General features: G+C 45.5%; 1 protein-coding gene across 3 annotated transcripts in view; it reads left to right on the top strand.

The window, feature by feature from the left end:
- Positions 1-22,244, top strand: part of BBS9 (Bardet-Biedl syndrome 9) — a 51,114-nt gene extending 28,870 nt beyond the window's left edge. The window contains exons 12-21 of one of the 3 annotated variants that reach the window (XM_078860646.1): positions 776-878; positions 1,392-1,496; positions 3,056-3,070; positions 6,832-6,972; positions 11,343-11,438; positions 12,788-12,963; positions 14,735-14,887; positions 17,814-17,996; positions 18,472-18,727; positions 20,706-22,244. In XM_078860646.1, the coding sequence (XP_078716772.1) occupies positions 776-878; positions 1,392-1,496; positions 3,056-3,070; positions 6,832-6,972; positions 11,343-11,438; positions 12,788-12,963; positions 14,735-14,887; positions 17,814-17,996; positions 18,472-18,727; positions 20,706-21,382 (1,905 nt within the window). In that variant the 3' untranslated portion in view covers positions 21,383-22,244. The remainder of the gene's footprint in view (positions 1-775; positions 879-1,391; positions 1,497-3,055; positions 3,071-6,831; positions 6,973-11,342; positions 11,439-12,787; positions 12,964-14,734; positions 14,888-17,813; positions 17,997-18,471; positions 18,728-20,705) is intronic. The other 2 variants (XM_078860643.1, XM_078860645.1) reach the window with 2 other exon arrangements.
- Positions 22,245-23,449: the final 1,205 nt, after the last annotated feature.

Genomic DNA, 23,449 nt, shown 5'->3' with positions numbered 1-23,449 from the left:
AATAAAACTTGCCAAAATTACATGTAACCCAATACTTTTGTTTTGTGCATCATTCCAAAGTTAATTCAACCTAAAACCCAAACACTAGGGGCCCTATGCCCAGTCACGGGTTCAGCACTGGCTTGGCCTCGAACAGCGGCTCAGCTCAGGATGGAGCTGCTCAGCTCAGGATGGAGCAGCTCAGCTCAGGATGGAGCAGCTCAGCTCAGGATGGAGCTGCTCAGCTCAGGATGGAGCGGTTCAGCTCAGGATGGAGCTGCTCAGCTCGGGCTGGAGCTGCTCAGCTCAGGATGGAGCTGCTCAGCTCAGGCTGGAGCTGCTCAGTTGCTCTCAGTGGACAAGAAAGCAACTGAGCCATGGTTTGGCCCAGGTTCAGCTCATGGAAATCCCGAGCATAGCTGGGGACCATGCTCGGGATTTTCAAAGCCATGTTTAACTTGAGCCCGCTCTAAGCATGGTTCCAGAAATGCTTACAGCCTTTTCTGGGGTTTGGGTTGAGTTTACTTTGTAATAATAATGCACTTGAGCCAGAACCAAGCCTGAGGTGAGCCGTGACTAAGAATATGGATCAGAGCGTAGCCCGTACTCAGACACTCACTTCGTCATTGTGGACAGACAGGTGAACATTGTTAGATAGAACTGCACAAGTGGTATGCTTTGTGGGAGCAGCGGCTATTCGAGCTGCCAGACACGCCGTTGATGTGCCGTGTTGCATGACCACTCGTTTGATAGGCCGTGGCGCTCGTGAGCTCACACGCCATCGCTTGTCTTGCAGATAACCGTGCAGAGCAGACGCATCCTGCAGAGTGTGAAGGTGATGGTGTCTGTCCGAGAGCCCCTATCCGTGACCAGGGATATGTTCACATACTACACTCTAGGTACCACAGGATGTCTCGCTCACATTACACCCTTCTCAAAATCCGTTTACAATGGACTGAACTAATAACTCGGCACACTCATCAATACCACTGCCTTACATCGCATCGCTCCCATCTAGCGCTGCCATGCGAGACGAGGGCTCCGACAGTCTGACAAACGTTCACAATATTTATAACATTTCCATTCATGATTATCAGTGTAATGGAATGTTTGTTGATAAACAAGGATAGCAGGCAGTAGTTTTGGATAGTCCTCATATCGTCATCATCATCAACCATTAGTTATCTACTGCTGGATGAAGGCAGGCATCATCTTGAATGCATTAAGGCCTTTGTTTTTTTATGCAATAATATTTACAGTTATAGAGCGTCTAAACACAGCCTAATCTCCAGCAGATGCTTCACAGGAAATCTAAAAACCAAAAAAGTTCACAAAAGTGCGCGGGGGGTGGGGGGGGTGTGATGACGGGTGGCGAGCTCCCCTCGCGTGCGTGTGCCGTGATCGCGCCGCAGAAGCCGGGAGGCCGACCGCGGCCACCGTGTCGGTGTTCCTGAAGCAGCCGCACCCCCCGGCGGAGCTGCAGGGCGAGGTGGTGGTGCACTACAGCACGCCCACAGGTGCGCACGGTGACGCGGAGCCCGGCACACGCAGCCAGGGCGGCGGCGGCGGGGGGGGGGCAGCTCGTGGCTGCGACAACGGGCGGGTTGTACCATCGTGATCCGCCCGTGCATCTACAACATCCGGCCGTGCATCTGTCCACGCTTTCTTTGTGATCTTGGGATATCTGATACCGCGATCTGCATGTTTACATGAAATGGGATGAATGCTACCTCTGTTAAAACGTTAGTTTGGTCGGATTTGAAATTATCGATAGAAGTCTACAAACATTGTTGCGTTGTTCATTGTCTCTTATCCATTGTGTTGGTTTCGATAAACACCCTCATATCTCTGTAATAGGTCAGTGAGTATATTGGCTTCGTCAGGCATAGTGTATCATGACGGCCAGTTCATAGACCACTTTATATTGTTCCAAAGACCATTTCTTGTCGAATTTTATTGCAATCAGTGTAATACGTAGGCTTTCGCGACCAATATTATCCATAGTCGAGGTTTTTTTGGGGTTAGATCGCGTAAATGTATATGTTGTTAAACCCACCATCGGTGTAATCTTTGCCAGAATTGTGCAGTCAGCCTCTCGTTTAAGATAATCCTATTGCATGCATTCACATGGCCCATAGAGTAGGAGTGTCCTTAATTGGGTAAGCTTCTGAGTTCAGAGCCTCTGTGTATTGTTTTTCGATATCAATTGTAATTTTGCTCTCGCTTACCTCCGCACATTGACCCTGGTCTGCCTTCAGCAGTTGCCCCGCATCAACATCGTTGTATTTTCCCAGTGGTGTCCCTCAAATATGCGTTTTGTTTTTGTTTTGCTCATGTTATCTTTATCCCCACTGCAGTCTTCCCTGTTAATTTATTCGGTAATTTTCGACAATTAATAACCATCAGCTGTTATGACTTTTCCATTTGCGAATCTGATACGGCTAATACAGTTACCATTTATTTCTCGAGTTTGTTTTTCAAAATGGATTTTCCAGTTTAACATGTAGGTTTTCGCGACCGATATAATCCATAATAGAGGTTTTTTGGGTTAGATCGCCTAAATATAGAAATGTGTCGTTAAAACCTGCCACCACCCGACACAGCCAACTAGTAAGGGTTGTCACGTAAACAGAACGTGCCAATTTGTCACTAGTACAGCACTAACCGGTGTGTTTGAGAGCAAAGCCACAACATTTACAAACTGAGTACGACGTTTCGCCAGTAATTGCAACGAGCTTCATCAGGCGACAGCCAGATTTGTGCGCAAGAGCACAGAAGCGTGGTCACCACATCTACGCCTCTATATGAGGAACTAAACAGTTGGACTTCTCCACAAATCTGGTTTAGCTTACGAGATTTAATGACATTGGGCACATTCCCGGTGGTTTGGATGGCTATTATGTGTGAGAACAATGCGGGTAAATTCCGATCTTTTTTGTCAGAAATTAAAACTTTAATGACATACATAGGAGGATGAAACAACAAACCCCAAAGTATCTCGACCAAAGCTGATTGTGAGCAATGGTGCTTGACACACATCTGACATGCATTTCCTTCTCTTTGCCTGCAAACTCAGAGCGGAACCCAACAGGTAAGCCCTTCACACTGATAACATCGAGCTCTGCTGGCCTTTGCGATTGAGCCCACGCACCCTTGATAGAGAGCACAGCTGTGTCCGTGAAAATCGCAGCCTAATTTAGTGGCAACCACGGAACATTGGTCAGCAGATCCAGGGATTAGCCATGGCTTGCTTCCTTCACTGCACGTGATCTTGTTGAGGACTAATTCTGCATGCGTCTTCCCCACTCAGACAGCTGTCGGGGCCGAGGTCACCAAAGTTACACCGCGATCCGTGTAGCAGCTTACACGTCAGAGAATGTGTTTTTTGTCCAGTGTGCTCTCTAGACTGAGGAATTTTTAAATGATATTGTAATCTTTTCCCACTCATGTTAGGAAAAGTGATTGGCGGTGATACACCCCAAAATCGGGAGTTAAATTATGAGGTTTCAAACACTCTCCTTGTAGTTTTAACATTACACATAGATGTGTATTACATGCACCGAAAACTATCAACCTTAACCAGACCAGCGGCTCAAAATAACTGATTGTGTGGCCATTTAGATGTTTAAGACCGACTCAAAGATTTGAGAAAATGTGGCTATCCCAACAGCCTGAGAGGGATAAGTCTGAAATCTTTAGTGATGCGTCTTGGCACCATTTAAATATTAGAACTTCACTCCTGGAACATTGACTGTATGTGGTGAGATATTGTTATCACAGCAGCTTCTATGTTATTATATCGACATAAGTGTACAAGTGTGTACATAGCCAGTCCCTTAATTTTCAAACTTGGTATATTTGAACCATGACAGCAGCATGCAAGGGCCTACTGTTTTTGAATGGCGTCACAGGATCTTAAACGTCCACTGAAATTCTGCAATAAGTGGCGGACGTACTGCCACTCGGCCATGGCACGGCCTGGTCATCACGTTGCAGGTTGTCAAAAAGGTGTTTAGGTAATCACTGTTAACCATCATAACATCTTTTACCCTTTCACTTCGTGAGTAGTTAGTTAAATTTCACTCACTATTTTAAATTGTCCGTTTAACTCATTATTTGAAGAACCCCCTCTATGTCATCCCCTCTCCCCACACTGTTCTCCACACCATGAAATGTGAACAAATGTAATTCACATGACAGACCTCATGTAGAATCTCAACAAATAGTGTGTCTTTATACCGTAGATGATCACATTGCCAAATGGTATATGTAAATCTGCCGGATGGGCTTGATAGCATGCTCGAATGTCCCACGCAAAATTTAGTAAACACATGTGCGGCCCTGTTTAGTTGCGAAAGAAAATCTGCTGCGCAGTTCTTCCAACAAGAGCTGTAAGTGTAATTTATTTCATTACTGTGCAGGCAATGCCCTGCAGATTGCACAATTTTGAGTTGAAGACGAAGAACGTTTTATTAGCTCGGTACACTAAGTCAAGTAAGTGCTAAAGATTTGTCCCAAATTTGTTGTACTTTAGCTGCGTGCGCATAACCAAGCTTGCCAAGTACAGAGCCAAACATTGATGCATCATGCATGCGAGTACTTCTGCAGCTTGTCAGGAAGTTGGCTTGAAAACCACTCTCATTTGGCATCCACTGGCTGGAGTAATGTCGCACATGCTCTATTTATTAATACTTTATCTTTGCATGTTAAGTGAGCATTTTGTTAGGTCGAAACCTCTCCAAAAATGTGTATAAGAAAACAGAAGTTATTCAGTGTCAATTATATTAATCTTTCAAACCCCGGGATTTATTCCATATGTATCAGTGTACACTTTCCATGCATGGATTCACACACTTTATGCATTTTACTCTCGTGCTAGCTTTGATTAGAACCTTGTTTGGAATTACTTTTCAGTATCCTTGCATACTTCGTTGTAAAATATGTGCAGTAGTCAAATAATTATACTGTATGTTTGTCATCTATTGTGTTTTCAACCACTGAATAATGGTTGTAATTCAAAGTGCTGTATTTAATTATAAAATAGCAATGCTGTACCTAATGATATACATAACAGTGCAGTGTATACATAACCCCAAGGCAAGAATGCTAAAAAGTTCAAAGGCATACCACAGTCCAAGGAGAAAGTCTTTACAGACAGAATCACAATCATAATTCCCTTGAGCAGAGTCATCCACTGGGGGACCATTGCTGACTAGTGATCCTCCATTTAGCGTCGTCCTTGGCAGCAACCATCAGACTGCTGAGAGGCAACTGTGTTCACTCTACGTATCGTTCCTTGCCAATTGTTTCTGTATCTTCTTGTGCCTCCTACCGTCATCAACTTCGCCTTGCAATATTACGTGGACAAGGTTAAAGGGACAAGGTCATCACGTGGCATGAATCACAATAGCTTACTTCTCTTTAATTGATCACAAGGCTGTAATTTTTCACAATTTCGCATGAGAATACTGCAGACGCATCACCATTGATTTTATATTCAGTGTAAGAAACCCGTAGCAATTTTATCCAATCTCCTATAGAGGAAATTAGAAACTACAATGCATGCAGGAGTCAATGTGCATGTTCTTGTCTCATGATATCGTGTTGAGAATTTTTCAGTGGCTCGAAATGTTGTGGACTTCATCTGGCTGTTGTACCCTCACTATTTAATGTGGAGCCAAGATATTCAATGCAGTAACCTCTTGTAACGACGAGTACGATATTTACCACCACCGCCACCGCCGCAGACATCTCATCAGCACTAAGGGGGTACCAGACGGGATCATTTTGACCTGGCCACCTCGCCGTTTCTAATTTTACTTTAGTATTCATACAAAAGTGACTACAAAAGATTTAGAAGTGAGTAGTTTGTCGAGATTGTTCCTCCCCACAGAGAACTCGGTCCGCTGTGGCCAGTACCGCCTGTGGTCGTGCGCCTTGGTGTCTAAATCTTTTGTAGTAATTTTAGTATTACTTTAGTATAAATAAATGTTAATTTTGATTCATATGTTCTGGCTTTATTTGAACGAAAAGACACAAATTCGCCAATTTTCTCATTGAAAATAGGTAAATTTCTAATATCACTGTCCCGGTCACAAAAGCAAAGTTTGTGGGGAAAAATAACCATTTTCTGTACTTTTGAGGCATAAGCAATTAGGAAATAACACTACCCAGGAACAAAAACAATATATGTTACACAGTGTTATCGAAAAGCACTTAAATATGGGTACAATCATAAAGGATTATTATGGGTCGGGATACCTTGTACCTCTAGTGGTAGTGCCTTATGCCAATAATCCCTACTTCTTAGCAGCCAGCCTATCAACGTTCTGGAAAATAACGAGTGAGCAAAGAAGCCCTGTATATACGTTGATAGTGGAAGGTAAAAATATGTACCAGGACTTTGCAATTTCCACGTTAATTTTAGTTACTTAAGCATTGAATCTTCCTGGTATTTTTTTTTACCAAAACACGTCATTCAAAAAAGTATGTTTTTGTGAGGGACATTATAACTTGATTTCACTGTTAAATATCATAACACCAGGTGGTCTCCCCAGTAGAGTGAAGGAGGAGACAGCTGTGCAGAAAAGTGTCCTCATTATCATGGGATGACTTTGGTGTTGGGGTGTACAGGGCGATTTCCGTTGTTGCCGTCCTGGCAATCTTCCTGGCAGGTATTCTCTTGAGATGTTCTCTTCTTACACTTGGCCGTCTTTCTAAACCGCTTGCCAATTACCTCGTCATTTTTGTTCGGCCAGCGGTGTCTGTCCGGAGCTTTGAAAGAACGGGAAATCAAAGCTTAAATCCAAACCTCGTGCAAGCCCCTCGCTGAGGCCTTGCGTTCCTTTCTAGGAGTGCCACGAGTGGTGAAGAGCGCGTTCACGCTCCCGCTGGTCCTCGCGTGTCACGCGACTTCCCCGGCCAAGAGCGCTCAGCACAAGCTCACAGTCGACACCAACAAGCCACCCGTCAGCCTGGCGGCCCTCTTCCCAGGTGGGTGGGCTCACCCTCCGGGGAAAGTGGAGCTCCGCAGAAGCGCAGTTGACAATCTACTCTCCTCTTATTGCGTTCGTTCTAGGGTACAACGGGAGTCCAAGCCCACTAACTGCAGTTTTTCATATTGCTGGTGAATGACGCATTCTCCCTTGCAATAACAAACCTTGAAAAACGGGCTTGGTGAAGTACAGTCAGATAAGGCCCATGACAGATATGGCAAAGGAAATCCTTCATCCAGCAGTGGATTTAACTGTACATCATTGTTACTAAAAAGAATGCTTTGTATTGTTGCAAAAAGATTTAAACTTCTGGGGTAAGTTTAATGCTAAGTGCCTAAGTGCCAGCTTTGGTAAACTATTGTTGATCACTGCCTGCGAAGCATTTAGAGATTTGCTGATAGGCATAGATGCATCTTATTGTAATTCCTTAATTCATATTGCATGCTGAATACATTTTTTAAAATGCTTTTCTAACAAGTTACACTTCCAATTTGATTGGTATAATTTATGGGTATGAATGCAACAATTTTTGATAAATCCAAACGTCTTTAGTGAAAGGTGCTTCATTAGTTACTGATTAAATCTCAAAGTGGAAGTCAGGAACTTTTCTGTGGTGAGCATACATTATATATATTAAGTATGGTAACTTTCTATCGCAAATGAAGTGTTCTGTAGTCGTTGTGATGCATTGTTGTGTTGTGAAGGTTTCACTGTTCGTGGGAGTGGCCCCCAGCACCCTCCTCGGGGTTTTCAGGGTTGGTGCAAATCACGTCTGAATTACGCCACCTGTTTGTGCCATTTGAGACTTAAAAACCGACTTGAATCCCCTCCCAAGCTGCAGCCCTTTGCCTGTCGCTGATGAAAGCTACAGTCAGTGCTGTCAGTGTACCGCCTAACTATTAATTCCCACATCATTAAATGCATTTTTAGCAACTTAACGTTTGAAATGTGTTACTACTATTTATCTGCTTCACGAATTACACCTCCGCAAATGTTCCCCCAACGCACGCAATTGTGCCGTGGTTCAGCTGCAGCCTTCCCTCAAGCAAAAGTGTTTTCTGTGAAGTGCTGGCTGTGATCAGAGGCACTGCAGCATGTGACTCCTCTGAAGCCCTTCAGGCAGTGTGTGTCGCCTACTCCCCTCCCACACCCATCACCTGTCTATGTACCCCTACCAGTACGATCAGTTGTGCTGTGGATATAGTACAATTACTGTAGATATATAGCAATTTGAATTGCGTTTACACAAAATTAAGACCTAAGATATTTATTTAATAATGAATAACAATTTAGGCAATCTATATGCTTTAAGAACAGTTTAAAAATCCCTCCTGTGAGTGGAAGCGGAGTCTCAGGCTGTCACCGTGGAGCAGAGCGCGAAGGCCGAGGTTCGCCGGGCGTCGAATGCTTCGTGGGTTTTTTGAGAGGGTCGTAGAATGAATTTGTTTGTTTGTAAAACAACTAAATTTGATCAAAGTGATCAATGAGAGAATGCACTTGTAGCCGTGCACGTGGGTGACCCAGGCGTCCAATTGCGCAGGCTCACCAAGTTCGATACAGCTGATAAGTACGCAGCTGTAGAAATGCGAGCGCACAGCAGCACCATACCCCAGGTGGCCACCGCAGTGACGTGAATTTGCTCACGTACCCCCTAGAGAAGTCACGTGTACCCCCAGGGGTATGCGCATCGCGGGCTGTGAACCGCTGTTCTAGGTGCCTCTAAGGAATGCCAATCACTGAAAGTATCTCTTTGGCATTTCAGCAACGTTAGCTTATTTCACCTCGCCCTACGCTCACGATGTGCTGCTGCTGCTGCTGCTGTTGTTGTGCACGAGCCAGCCCAGACGTTATGAGCGGTAGCAGTCGAGTTGCCCGCAGTGGCCACGGCTCGACTCATTCCACACCATCTCCCTCGCTCCTGCACGCATTGCATGGCAACATTCTTCGGTTGTTAGGAACCAACTGCACGTATAACTCTGCCCCTGCTTAGGGAACTGTTGCCAACAAAACTGTGACGAGTGTAAAACGTTTATATTGTCGTATTACAGGTTTTTAATCGACTGACAAGAAAAATAAATAGTGTGAGAATTCTAATGATGTGTACTGTAAACCTGCAGCATTTATGCACGTGTAGGATGTATCCTCGAGCCAGTGATGGACACAGTGAACGGTGCACTGAGCTATAAGACCCGTGACCTCGGTTCGATTCCTGGCCAAGGCAAATATCAGTGCCCAGCGATGTCTGAAGCAGTCCCGAACCGCCCTTCACCAACCTGGACTGTCCAGATTCTAGATGGGGGGGAGGGGGGGGGGCAACAACCCCCAGTGACCAACACAGCATGGGGCAGCATTCATCCAACTGTGAATTGACAAACAGCTGTCAGTTATTGTTGTTGAATATTAGTTTGCAGCAAACGGAACACAGTGCATGAATAGTCATTTGCACAAATTAGAAGCCTGCATTTCTACTCTGCTTCATTGGCAAATGTAAATGGGCTATGGAGAGGCGGCCCCCACCGTGAGAGAGTGGAACTTCCCCTTGCTGGTTCATTGCCACAAGTGGCGATGAGCGCCATCCCAGCGCACATTCAATCGGAGAGCCTCGCCGCTCCCACCTGTATACCTGCGCACGCGCTCGCTGCGTGTGTTGGGTTTATAGATTTTTTTAAACTAATAAAAACTTTCAAGAAAAAAGTATTTAACTGCTTACAATATATACAGTTGTAGGCCTACAATGACTTGTTTGCTTTAATAGGCCGTGGCCCTTTTTTAGACGTATGACGAATAAAGAACAAAAATAGTGGCGGAGTGGCAGCGCACAGAGGCCCCACTTCCTCGTTCATGCCATGGGGATAGGCTGCGCTGGTTTGTAAACTGATCTTGTGGGAAAGGTTCAGACCAAACGTAGAAAAGATCATCATTTGAACAAGATAACTGTAAATTTTAGGTCATTAGGTTGAGCCACTTTTGAGTTGTGGTGAGCGATAAATTATAGGTTACTTGGTTTTGTCGGCTTTCGGGTTATTGTGGTGACGAGAGACAGATGCACAGAAGGACAGACGAGTACGCGAGGAATTCCCCGGCCACCGAGTCTACTACTGTGCTCGTTGTCGTTGGAGCAAAGTACCGGCCAGAGTAGGCGAAATAAACAATGACCTATTGGTCTAAACTGGGCGGAGAGTACAAGGGGAGGCCCCACTAAATGTTTGTCTGCTTTATATCACCGTGCGCCATGGAGCATTTAAGGTGCGGCAAAGCGTCACATTATCTTATGGTGGCCTCGGTCTTGTTTTATATCACGGCGTTTGATGTTGAGTTCCACTTACCGCTGACATTTCAAACACATGAGGTAATTTCGGTCCACTTATTGTGCTGCCGTGACCGCACTTACTGCTATTTTACACCACTTTTTATAAGTGCACTTTTTGAATGTTAACATGCAAATAGAAGTGCTGTTTGCCAACGTAAAATGTACTTTAGCCCACGTGTCTCATCACCTCGTTCAAGAGAGAAGCCCCGCCGTAACCGAAAGCCGCGTGTCGTCGTGCCTCGTGGCAATAAAAAACCCAAAACACTAACATTGCTTACAATTTGAATGATTTTACTTGGCAAGACCCTCCTGATAGAGAGCAATGAGATTTCGTGAGGCTTTCCTGAGTTAAAAAATGTAAATGAAAAGTAAAATGGAAATAAAACAACCAAAGCAAATGACAGCAGTAACTGTACTGGTTTGCAGTAGCACCACTCACGTGGTGGCTACGTAGTCAGTGCACTACGAGTCCAGATTAAATGCCCAACTTCAGTAATCCCAATAACTTGCCTGTAAATGCATTCACCGTCAGAGCGTAGTTGGAGCTGGCTTCTCATTGAAAGGGAACAGGTTGAATGTATCATCCAAAGGTAATTATAGGCATGATGCCGTTTTCAGCTGCCTTGGTATGAGTGGCAGCATTACAACACATATGCATGTCAGACATTCTTGCCCTTTTCAATAAAAGGATTTTAAGTTACCAACAGTTCAACTTCTATGCATTTACAGTAATTCTATAAAGACAATGAATCATTAACAATAAATATGAAAATAATTATCATGCACCTCCTTATTATTAAGGAGATGGATTGTGTTTTTTTACAGGATTATTCATTTAATTTGGCCATGGCATTTACACTTTCAACAAAACAGTTCAGCTTTCATGAGCAATTGAGCATACACGTTGCATACGTAGATTTCAGATTGTTGATGTGAGTAAATGTAGTCAATCGCTATGCCATCGAAATTTTTCATCTATGTTTTTCAATACATATTTAAACTCGTACAGTGTATGGAGAACGTGCCATTCATGTAATGCATGTCACTTTTGTGCACAGATTTTCTACAGCAGTCTGAAGAAGGCCAAGTCAACGCACTTGGATTTCAGTTGCTGCGGGGTTCTAGGGTGACCGTCCTGGCTTCTAAAACATCCCGTGAGTACGCTTGGCAGGCGCTCCCATTGGACACCAACAGCCTGCCCGAAGTCGGCACTCACAATATCCCTGGCCATGTGTCTTGATTCCCAATAAAGTGGTACCGGTATTTTTGTCAAGCATTATCTCTTTGTGAATTGTTATTGCTCTGTTCTAAGATGTTCCATTATAAAGTATTTGTGTTGTGTGGGTGTGAAAGTACAGCCATAAGTCATACTGGATTTGATATTGTTTTTGACGGCATTGAAGCACTTTTATTTCTCGTAGAAGAATCTCCTACAATATTTTTGTTGCTTTGAAACCGCAAAAGTGCTTATGGCGATTAGCCGCTAGTAAACTGTTTTTGTTGTTGTTGCTATTTCGCTTCATGTCAAAAATTGTGTTTATAATTGACAACTTCTGTTATTTGAGATGAAGCCGGGAGATGGTGTCACAGATAAGACAATTGCTCCGCTTGTCGCGTGAAACGGTCCGTAAGCTATGCTGCCGAACTGCGACGTTCCCAGCTGACTCCCACTGAGTCAAACAAAGTGCTGCAAATTTGAAGTGAGCAAAAAAAACGAAATGCATTCAAGTAACAATGGTTGATGGCAGATACAGGTGATAATCGTAATTGATAATGAATGCATCAATCAACGCTCTATTACTGTCCCGTCGATGAGCAGAGGGGGCACCTTGGTTCAGTCCTACGATCCCAAGGAATCCTTGATCTTGTAACACTCTCAAGATCCCCCTGCTCTGTTTGAATTGCATTAAATTATTGTTAAATATGATCTAGATTTGTCGATTATTTTAACATATATTGTTTAATAATTCGAATTGATCAATTGTAACCCAGGTGACCGTTACCAAACAGGTAATGTTTCATGTGTCTCAACGTGCCTCTATTTCCATCTCCTGATTAAACAAAGGACCCTGCTATTGCTGCTGCGTGAAAGATGGTACTTTCATACAGTGTCAAGTGAATTCACTGAACATTTCTCAGCTGTGCCGAGCAAACGGTTAACCAAGAATGCTCGGGTAATGTGGGCTGCTGGCTCAGCCGCCTAATACGGCGTCACAACACTTGAGCTGGCACAGCTGAGAATCTCGGTCGCCACCACCCTTTACTAAGCCTGTTTTTCAAGTTTAATGCATCAATGGTCTCAGCCGGGGTCACCGATAACTGCACAAACAAAACCATTATATTACATTTGTGTTGTGTCTAATTTGGTTGATTGCACGAATCGGAATGAAATTTTTCCATTCGGTTGATACGCAAAGGTATGTAAGCGGTGTCTCTCGTGTGGATGAAGACGCTACTGAAGGCACTCTGGGTGGCGATTGGCGGTGATGTGTCTATTGGGCAGAGCGCTACCGCGTGCAGTGCGACCAGCTAGACGAGCTGTGGCTGGTGACGAGCGACCTGGTGCGACGCTTGGAGAGCCACTTCCGGAAGCAGCTCGGCACCGCCGACTTCAAGTGCAGCTTCATGGGGCCCCTCCCGCTGCAGGAATACTTTGAGCTGCTGGACCAGCACTTTGACGTGAGTCTCTCCCTCTGCCGCCCTCTGTCCAATGCACATTGCACCGTTGCAGAAACGAAACAACCGCTACCGGAACCTTAATACAGTGTTCAAAACAATGTTGTGGCTTCTGCAGAGTGATCATGAAATCCCAGTTACGTGAATGTGCTTGATATTAAGGCCGATGCAATATATTTTTAAGCAGCGGCATTAAGTGAAAGAGATTGCATAGGGGAGGGCCTGCAAACCTTCGTAGGGAGGGGTGATGATTGGCATGCATATTTAAAGAGTCGCTTGCGGATTTTTTAAATTCAAATGTGGACCATAACGATGGCACACAATGGCCTACTCTTTACGAATGACGTCACGGGATCTTCAACGTCCACGTCGAAGCGGACGCCCGCAGCATTACTCAGAGCGGCCGCTGAATTGGAACCATGAACCCCTGCAACAAGGGGCGAACGCGTTCCCACTGGGCCGTGTCAACGCCCACATCGACTGTCAGGAAGAGTAAGTTGGGCTCGGGCAGGGGGCGCCACGAGAAGAGACGATGTCCGGCGGTCGAGTCTAACGACGAGTGGAGTCAGTGGAGGGTACGCGTCTGTGTCCCGCGTGGAGATGGAGCGCTGAAATCAGTTTGTGTGCAGGATGAATTGTTCCATCGCGAAATCATGGGGGTTGGCGATGGCTTGCGGAAGGGGTCTCAACTCAGCAGTGGATAGATCATGGCTGATGAGTTTTGCTTCCTCCGATCGCTCAGCTCTGGCACTTTCTGAGACGTACAGGGTTTTGCCCCTTGCTGTTTCTCGAAATGGGTTCTTGATGTAATCCCATTCTTTCTCCACGTCGTCCTCGAGACAATTCATCTTACTCCAATCGCTATCCAGCACTTCTCTTTGATGTTCTCTTTTAAGTTGTCAATTTAAAATTTCTTCATTTTCAGTTCCGTTAGTGTTGGTTTTAGTTTAATCCTCACTCCAGCTAATACCTGTCGATGATCCACAGTATGAATACAATGGTTAATATGGAAAACAAGCGGAAATGACAACAGAATATTGTCCTTAGCTATAGCCAACATGTCCATTACTGTCCCAAATTAGACCACTTTTGTCACATCTTTGATTCGAGAGTATACTTAATTATCGACGACTTAAATTATACAACTTACTGGGCTGCTTTGAATAGTTCATCATCTATGCTGAGCAAACGGTTAATGAAGAGGGCTACAGTCACGGTGGGCAGGTGGCTCGCGGGCCGAACACAGCGTCGTCTGGGCACGGAGCTGGCACAGCTGAGAATCTGGACTTGAATCTCGGTGGTCACCAACCCATCGTTCAGCCGTGTTGTACTCAATCGATTCCATCAATCCGGTCACTGAAAACTCCACGGTGCATTACATGTGTGTGTTCGCTTAATTCGGTTTGTTCCGCAAATCGGAATTAAACATTTCCGTGTGATTGACACGTTCCATATTTTAAAAACAAGAGTCTGTCGTGTGGATAAAGATGCTATTGAAGCCACTTCAGATGGATTTCCGTGGCATGGTCCTTTGCGGTCACTCCCTGCCACACGGTGGTGCTTTACTCACGATAATAGCTCTGTCTCATGACGTGATGCCAAGAGCACACTTGCAATATAATTGGAAGGAAATGGGAAAATAGGCAACAAACAGTATGTGGTTGCCATTTTACACTCCAAGGATAAGATAAGCGATGTTTGTCTTTGCCACGTGTGCTTCAATGTGAACAAATGTGTAACGTTTCCCCCCTACTTGCTGTGTGCCTACGTGCAGGTTCGTGCAGATGCGGAGAAGTACCGAGAGATGCTGAGCGAGCGGGCAGTGCAGTTCCGTGCCGTCCAGCGACGGCTGCTCACCAGGTTTAAGGACAAGACGCCATCGCCCCTCCAGAACCTGGACTCCATTCTAGAGGGAACCTACCAGCAGGTGGGAACACGTGGCCCCATGGGCCCAGCCCCTTGCGCAAGACCACGCCTCGCTTGATTCGCTGTGGGACCGAGTGGTCAACTGCGTTGACTGGAGCAGCTGCCAGAGGGGATAAGCGTAGGATAGTTCATTCCGCAGTATGCGGAATGAACTGTACGATTGTGCATCGTTGCTGACACTGCTTACTTCACTTAGCGGGGCTAAGTTTGACGAAGTGCACGTTTGAATGTACGCTTATTCAAACTTACCCCAAAACCTGACCTATTATATACGTTTTCTTTTTAAGGCAGTGTCACTGACAAAAGTGTTGAGTTTATACATTTGAATAAATGTTATTTCAGATACTCTTTATTCAGACTCGCTGGCAATGCTGTTGGTGTTTTTCATACCCTGTCTCGACCTTTTAGCTGTGGCCAGTTTTGCCAGTTTTAAAGAATCCCGCAGAGAGCCATGGGTACTTCCTGTTCATGTTATCTGTCTCTATTTAGTGACCATTGCCATCATTCCCCTGCCTGATTAAGACAACACAGACAGACTGCGGGAGCCCTTGCGTCACGGCCGGCCCCATTTATACAAGGCGCACTCGGAGATGTTCTGCTTCATGAGTGTTGCACATTTAGCACCGAGTGGGGCGTTTTAATATCGGTTGGATCTCTTAAGTAAACTGCGAGAGAGAGAGAAACGGGCTTTTAAAACACTCCAAGAGAGAATAACAAGATAGTTAATGTCACGTGACTCACAGCACCACTGTGAACCATTTGCATAGGAAGTCCACCCAGTGGACGTGATAAAAAAAATTTGTTAAATGAAAAATGAATTTGTAAATAAAGAGTCCTAATGAATAGATGTCACTTTTATTCCATTTTCTTTGAAATATTTTTTTATGGCAGTTTTGATCAGGTCGACCCTGTAAAACAGGCCCTGTAGGATCTCACTTGAGAAAATAAACTCTCTGACGCCACGAGAACAAGCCAGCTATCAATATTCATGCCTTTTAAATCCGTCATTGGGCTAGGCCAAGCTAAATTTAAAAAGTTGGTTTTGTGTTTTGGTTGAACGTAGTCACTATAAGTACTCTGAGCCTATGAGGCCTGCTCCACTCAAATTCACGACAGAGAGTGGCGGTACAGGTGAGAGACCAAGTGGTGTGCTGCGTTCGGCTGTTTCAGACCCACATTTACTTCTTTGTCTTTTATGAAATAGGCAATAGGGGATAAACATTCGTGTGCAAATTGCACATTAATTTCCATGCTTTATGAAGTTTGTTATTGGACTTGGCAATTGTGGTGATATCGTTTTAATCTTGAATCAACCGATATTTAAAATAATAATAACTCGCGTTGTGTTACATGTGAAATTACAAGACGGCATTGTAGAAATTGTATACAGATAACTTCGTACAAATATGGAACTGTAAATTGCGCAAGAGCAAATGGATAAGTCATCTCTGTGTTGCTCATATCCAAAGCATCTCTTAAGTAAAGCTGGTAACCAGATAAAGAGGTTTTCATTGCCTGCCCATCCCCTGTAATGCAAACCTCCTCCATTATATGCATCTGTAGAGAAGAGAGAGTAAGCATTCTTTGACATTAATGTGCGTTAATGGGCAGCCAGCTGTCTCGGCACAATCTTCGGCGGAGAGGATTGTGTGTTGACTTGACAGTCTGTGTCAGATTGAAGTGGAGTGCACAATGCGGGCATTTAGTGCGTTGGACGCAGCGGCGAGCCTCTGGCCATATCTTGGTGTGTCATCTGCTGACAGAGTTACTGTAGATTCGTATGGGGAATGGGCGATGACAGAATGTTGCAAGTGATTTTCGTTTAGGTCCGAGATGGTTACGTTTATGCATTTTTTGTCTAATGTCATCTTACTGCAGTGATGGATTTGTGACAAATATAGCTACTAATTCTCCAGTGCTGCTGAAAAGTGCACCACCAGATCTGGTCCCACTAACCAGCATGGCGACAGACAGGAACACACTTAACCTTCTTTTGGTGTCCTTTGGTTCTTTCGGTAAAGTCATGGAGATAGAAAAATAAAAATAAAGTGAATAGAAATAAAAATGATAAAAATTAAATAAAAATAATAAAATAAAATCAACATTAATGTAGACTGTAGCCTGCTTCTTAATCGGAGTGAGTGTACTGGCAGTCTATAATGTAGACTGTAGCCTGGTTATTAAGTTTGGTGAGTGTACTGGCTTTTCTATCAAGCATTTGTTTGGTAAGATGTACGAGATTTGTTCCAGGAGACAATTCTGAGTTTAATGTCTTCCAAAGCGTACAGTTCATTCCGCCTCTGCTTCTGAAACGTTTAGTGTTTTCCATATGTGTATGTATTTCTATAAAATAAATAAGATCAACAATGATAACAATTTAGAGTTCTTTGTAATCTGGATGAAAGTATCCCCATCCTCGTGTCAGCTGTTTGGCCATACTTCATCACATTGGTCAATGTGGGTTTGTGAATGAAATCTGCAATACCATTTCAGACATTAGTTATGGTTGGGAATAAAACTCATTTTGCCAGGTTCATAGTCAAATGTGCTAAACACTCCTTTTTGACACCCTTGGACCATGACACTGGCACACAATGGCCTGATTTTTTTAAATAGAACCTTGAGCGTCCACTGGGAAGCAGGTGGAGCGTACCTTACGATTAATACGACTACAGTACTAACCAGGGCTGCCTGCCGGATGTGAACCGCGGACTTCTGCAACTGGCGGAGAAAGCGCTTACACAAACTCTGATTCCACAATGACGACAACGTAACGCGGCACACGGCTCATCTCTCAGAAACATTTCAGCTCTTCGCCACCTCAAACCAACATCGCCCACAACGCTTTTACACTTCGATTCGAGCGCGTTTTTCCCGTTATGCAAATCGGGAATGATCGCCTGTCGCCCACGCGTCGCATGCGACAGATCGTGGAGTTGGCGGACATGGCGCAGGACACGGAGGCGAGGCTGACGGTCGCCGCCTCCCGGCTGCGGGCTGCCACACGCCTCCTGGTGCTGCTGCTGTCGCTGTGGCAGAGCCTGTCGCCCGACGAGGTGGCGCTCCTGCACACCGCCCTGCTGCCCGAGCTGCAGGACAACCAGCAGCTGGTGAGCGACGCCGCTGTGCCACCCACCCACCCACCCACACCTGCGCGCGCGCGCCCCGTGGTCCTCCAGCGCCAACGCCTGCACGACTTTTCACTTAGTGGCGGCGTGGAGTTGCCAGCCGAAGCGTGCTGCCTAGATGATTGCAGAGCTTCTCGTTGAGGTAAAATGTCAAAGGCTCGAGGTTGGCATAAAGAGCCACCCTATATATATTGACATGCATTCCTTCAGTTGCAAGATCAATATTACATATACAACTCATTTTGTGTCAGTAGGAAAGATAAAGCTGATATTACGATTGAGGACATGTATTAGCCACGAACAACAACATTCATCACAATGTGCTACAATTGTGTGCAATTGCCACGTTAGCAAGCCGGTGATGCATTTGAGATACCAGTGAACACAAAACCGCAAGAGCGTGGATGTTGTCGAGCCTCGGCCGCCTCCAAATGGGCGTGAGCGCCGCGTCTGGCAGGGCTGGGAGGAGAGCGTGGACACGGCGCTGTCCTACTTGCTGCGCACCTGTCTGGCCAAGAGCGGCAAGGACCAGGCGCTGACGCCCGGCGGTGGCGGCGGCGGCACGCTGGCGGCGCCGCGCGACACGGCCCGTCTCAAGAAGCACTTCGCCCTGCTGTGCGAGCGCCTGGGGAAGGGGGGCCGCCTGCTCCTCTCCGGCACCGCCGCCAGCAGCAGCAGCGATGCCGCCCAGCAGAGCGAGAGGGCTCCGTCCGGTGACTTTGGCATTGCACCCTCATTGTCGCCAAGTCGTAGATTATTATTTATACATTTCCACCTGATGATGATAAGCCACTTTGTTGAGCTATCATTTGTGATAGCCAGGTCGCTTATAATAACGAAACTAATAGCTCAGTGGGCCTTACCTGGCAAGATAAAACATAGTTTAGTTTTATTTATATTCATTTCTTAAGTGATTTGTTTAACTTTCCTCTATTTTGCACTCCTATCGGGTTTTTGTATTCTCTGTTGTTGTAATGTTCTGACCCGCCCCGACTGGACATCTGTGAAAAAGAGCTTTATAGCTCATCGGATAGGTCATCGCTGATGGCGATGTAATGTTCTGTGCTTCGTATAATATCGCATTTAACATGTCTATCTGCACACCTTCTCACGTCTTCGGTTTTTGTAAACAGTTTCTGTGAATTTTTAGGGGCTTTTCCTAATCTAGACACTGGATTACAACAACATCAACAAGCAATTGGTTTGAGATTACATTTGGATAAAACGTTGTTAATTAATTAGGTATGAACAAAAAAAATGTTAATTCCAGTTAAATACTTGGTCTTATAGTGGGTAAGCAGTTGACTAAACAAAGCATTGCATGTGCAGCCCACACATTGCTGCATCACAGAACTGTGACATTTGGCAACGGCTTAGTGAGGTCTTCATCCAGCAGTGGATCGATCACAGCTGATGATGATAATGATGATATCTCACGTATTTATAGTTAAAATTCCAATACGACACGTTAAACAAAACTTTCTGAAAATTTTAAACTACAATTAACGGCGTTAAAAAAAAGGTTAAAATGTCTTCAGAGCAACGTTTTGTCGACTGGCTAACGCCGGTGGAACTCTCGCCGTGCACCACGGCGGCGTTTGATCTCTGCGTACAGCAGTCAATGGCAGTGCGGTCCGGTTGTAAGTGATGTGTGTGTAAAAAAAAAACATGTTGTTTAAAAAATGTCATCAATCCTGAGCTAATAACAAGCGGCGCCGTATTGTTGGCATTGAAAAATCTTCTAAAATTACTTGGACACACCTTAACCTTTCAGCGGCAGCCCACCCCTCTCCCTCAGCAATTCCAAACGCCCCAATTCCAATGACCAATACCGATGGCAATGACAGGCACAGCTGCCCTGTTTATGCGTGCGAGTGCAAATCCGTGGGTTTTTTTATTATATGCGTGTGAAATTGCCTATTGTCTACTTTTTGTGAGCGCGGTCTGTGACATGTAAGGATAACGCGAGAAAATCTTATAGCATCCTAAAGAGCTCCATGGTACCGTACACAGCAAAATACAAATCGCCAGGGCAAACTGGTGAAGGTAAAAAAACAACGCGATCGATGGGGATTGAGACAGCCATAGGAGACAAAGCTCAGTATTCAACACGGGTTTCTGAAACGATGATTTACGCTAAGCGTGATAATGTAAGTGTAGAATGTCATCTCTATTGTGTATGTGATGTTCACTATAGTAGTTTTTTGTCACTGTCAATTCCCACGTTAGGCCAGAAGTTGTCCTCATGCCGCTCAGCATTATTTAATCCTCATCACAAAAACAAGCATCAACACAAAACCTCCGCAAACATTTCTGTCAACTTTTTGGAGAGTTCCTTTGTAAAGGAGGTCAAATATTCAAACGAAATCTTTCAGAATGTGTGGGTTCATTAAAATAATTATTTCTTGTTTTGACAGGTCATTGGAGAACGAGGCGAGGGGTTAAACGCTTGTCATTGTCGTTGCTCAGCAGAGCTCTTTTAACCTTGTGACCCCATTCTCCTGGACAGCGCAGAGGTCCACTTCACAAGCGTCATTATATTTTGAATAAAGCATTTGGCCTGAAGAACTATATCTTCCGCGATGCAAATAAAGTAGAGGCATCTGTATGTGCAACGTGGTCATTCGAACACGTCACGAGGGCAGCAACACAGACAAGCACGGCGATGCTAAATGGTGTCTTGCGGTGCAGCGTGCAGCGACACCATCGTGGAGGAACCTGAAGTCGAAGTGGCCGAGGCCGCAGAGTCGCCCTCCCGGTTCGCCAAGAGGAGGAACAATGCCACCACCCGCTCAGCGGCCCAGCCTGCAGGCAACGCCCCATCACACTCACATCACACTCCCACCCCATCACACTCCCATCACACTCCCACCCCATCACACTCCCATCACACTCCCATCACATCACACTCCCATCACACTCCCATCACATCACACTCCCATCACACTCCCACCCCATCACACTCCCATCACACTCCCATCCCATCACACTCCCATCACACTCCCATCACATCACACTCCCATCACACTCCCATCCCATCACACTCCCATCCCATCACACTCCCATCACACTCCCACCCCATCACACTCCAATCACATCACACTCCCATCACACTCCCACCCCATCACACTCTCATCACATCACACTCCCATCACACTCCCATCACACTCCCATCACATCACACTCCCATCACACTCCCATCCCATCACACTCCCATCCCATCACACTCCCATCTCATCACACTCCCACCCCATCACACTCCCATCACACTCCCATCCCATCACACTCCCATCACACTCCCATCACATCACACTCCCACCCCATCACACTCCCACCCCATCACGCTGCTATCTAATCACAATCCCTGACACTTGACTACGCCCACTGCTATAGCTTAGGAATGGCCTATTGCAGCAGTGTAAACACTAAAGCACAACAAGCTTCTATTGCCGCCGGCTGCCCAGTGTGTATTTAGTGTCCTGGTTTTGGTAAACGTCAAACTATTTGCAAAAGCTATAATTGCTCTTATTAAATCATCTTCTCTGCAATGTTTGTGTGTTGCAAGAGACGTCATATACCAGGGCTTGGCCTATCCCCCAGCCATTGGTGAAGCAGCCCTACCTGTACATGAAATTGTTCTACATTTGACCTATTCAGACAAAACTAATTGTATTAAATACTTACATTTGCAATCTTATTATTACATAGAATAAAAAAAACCTTATTCAAGTTATTTGTAATCAAGCCACTGGATGTCTATTCGTGTACATTGTTGTGTGTTGAGTCGTATTTTGCAGAGTTAACCCTAAAAATCGTTGATGTTATTAGAGTTAATGGAGAAACATTAGCACGGCTACAGCACCGGTGCCGCAGACTCTCGCACTGACACACAGACACCTTCTCGGGCCCCGTTGGTGTGCCAACGATGAATTGTTTGTGGTGATAAGGGCATCTAAGTGTAGCAATGGTTATGGTTGATATGCCAACGAATTTAGTTTCAGTTGCTCATTTATTTAGTATCAAAATACATTGTATATGTTATCACTTTTACAGTGTTTAGTCAATTCATTACACTTACATTCAACGTTTGTGTCAATTGTCCTTTTCACGTTATGTAAGGCACGGCCAAGATTGTAACAACCTCACAGGTCTGCAAACCTTACTTTGGACACAATTTTCACATCATATAATAGTAATTTACTTTCCTTTGTCAGTCCACTTCTAGACGAAGGCTTCCCCACGGCTTGTTGCCCTGGCGGGTTGTTTGACCACACTTCACCAGTCGGTTTGTGAGGCGGAGGGAGGGAGGGAAGCCGGGATTGGTTTAGATGTTTGCCTTGGCATGGACTCAAACTCAGGTCGCTGGGTTCACAGCGCAATGCGCTAACTGCTGTGCCACCGCTGCCCCTGGTTTTCATCTCAAGGAATACTTGAGCTCATGCATCTTCAGAACTACATTAGCCCGACAAGGAGAGAAGCCTTAAGACAGCATGGATGAGAATCAGGTTTCTTATTCATGCATTAGGGACCTTCTGCATCTACCATATCAGTGTTGGATTGCTACAAGTGGTGAAGTATGCGATGCGTTTCCCACATTGTGTAATTGATGTGCAAGATCTGTGCTCCTAAACCCCAGGAAGGCCACTCACAAACCCATATGAATCACACTGTCATTTATCTGGTTCTGTGATTTAAAATGTGGATTGTGTTTCATATAATGTCGTGTTGACCGCATATACTACAAAATAGTAGTGGTATGCGCACCGTGTGACGTGTATTTTCTGAATTGTTATAAATTAGAATGTCTAAATGTTTTCCTTCTGCATGTTTAAACAGACACGACATTCTACGGGCAGTTTGACGGCTGACTCTCGACCTCTTGATTGATATCGACTCGGAGGAGAAGTTTAACCCAACAAGGCACCGCACTGCACAAACACACGCGGGGCGTGCTAATGCCGCTAATGCCGTTTTGCCGTCTCCACGACCAGGGGAAGAGACGGATGCGCCCGAGTCCGGGACGCCAGAAGATGGATAACGGCTCCGGAGCCCCTGGGCGCAAATGCCAACGCGGTCGCGCCACGCAGCCCGCGCAGGGGGCCTCGTCGCCGGCGCGTCCCCGTCACGCAGCGCCAGCTCGCCGCGCGTGCGTGCAGGCGAGCTGGCGCCGAGGAGCTCCTCGTGCTGCTGCAGGGCATCGTCGGGGCGACTCTTCTACCCGTACCCCTCGCGGTTAAACGTCGCGCAGCACGTCACCCTGTGGACAAGACGGGCACAGAGTTTGTCAACGTTACGTCGAGCAGTAAAGTGACGAGTCACTGTTTAGATGCGGAATGCTAATTTGGAACTGAATGCTAATTTAGCTGTGTCTTATGTCCATAGTAAACCAATTATTGCAAGCGTCCTGTAGTCTGCGAGCCACGAGTTGACACTGT

The sequence above is a fragment of the Lampetra fluviatilis genome, chromosome 10 (assembly GCF_964198595.1).
Source record: "Lampetra fluviatilis chromosome 10, kcLamFluv1.1, whole genome shotgun sequence".
In the NCBI taxonomy this organism is placed as follows: Eukaryota; Metazoa; Chordata; class Hyperoartia; order Petromyzontiformes; family Petromyzontidae; genus Lampetra; species Lampetra fluviatilis.
This window is presented reverse-complemented; position numbering and strand designations above follow the sequence as displayed.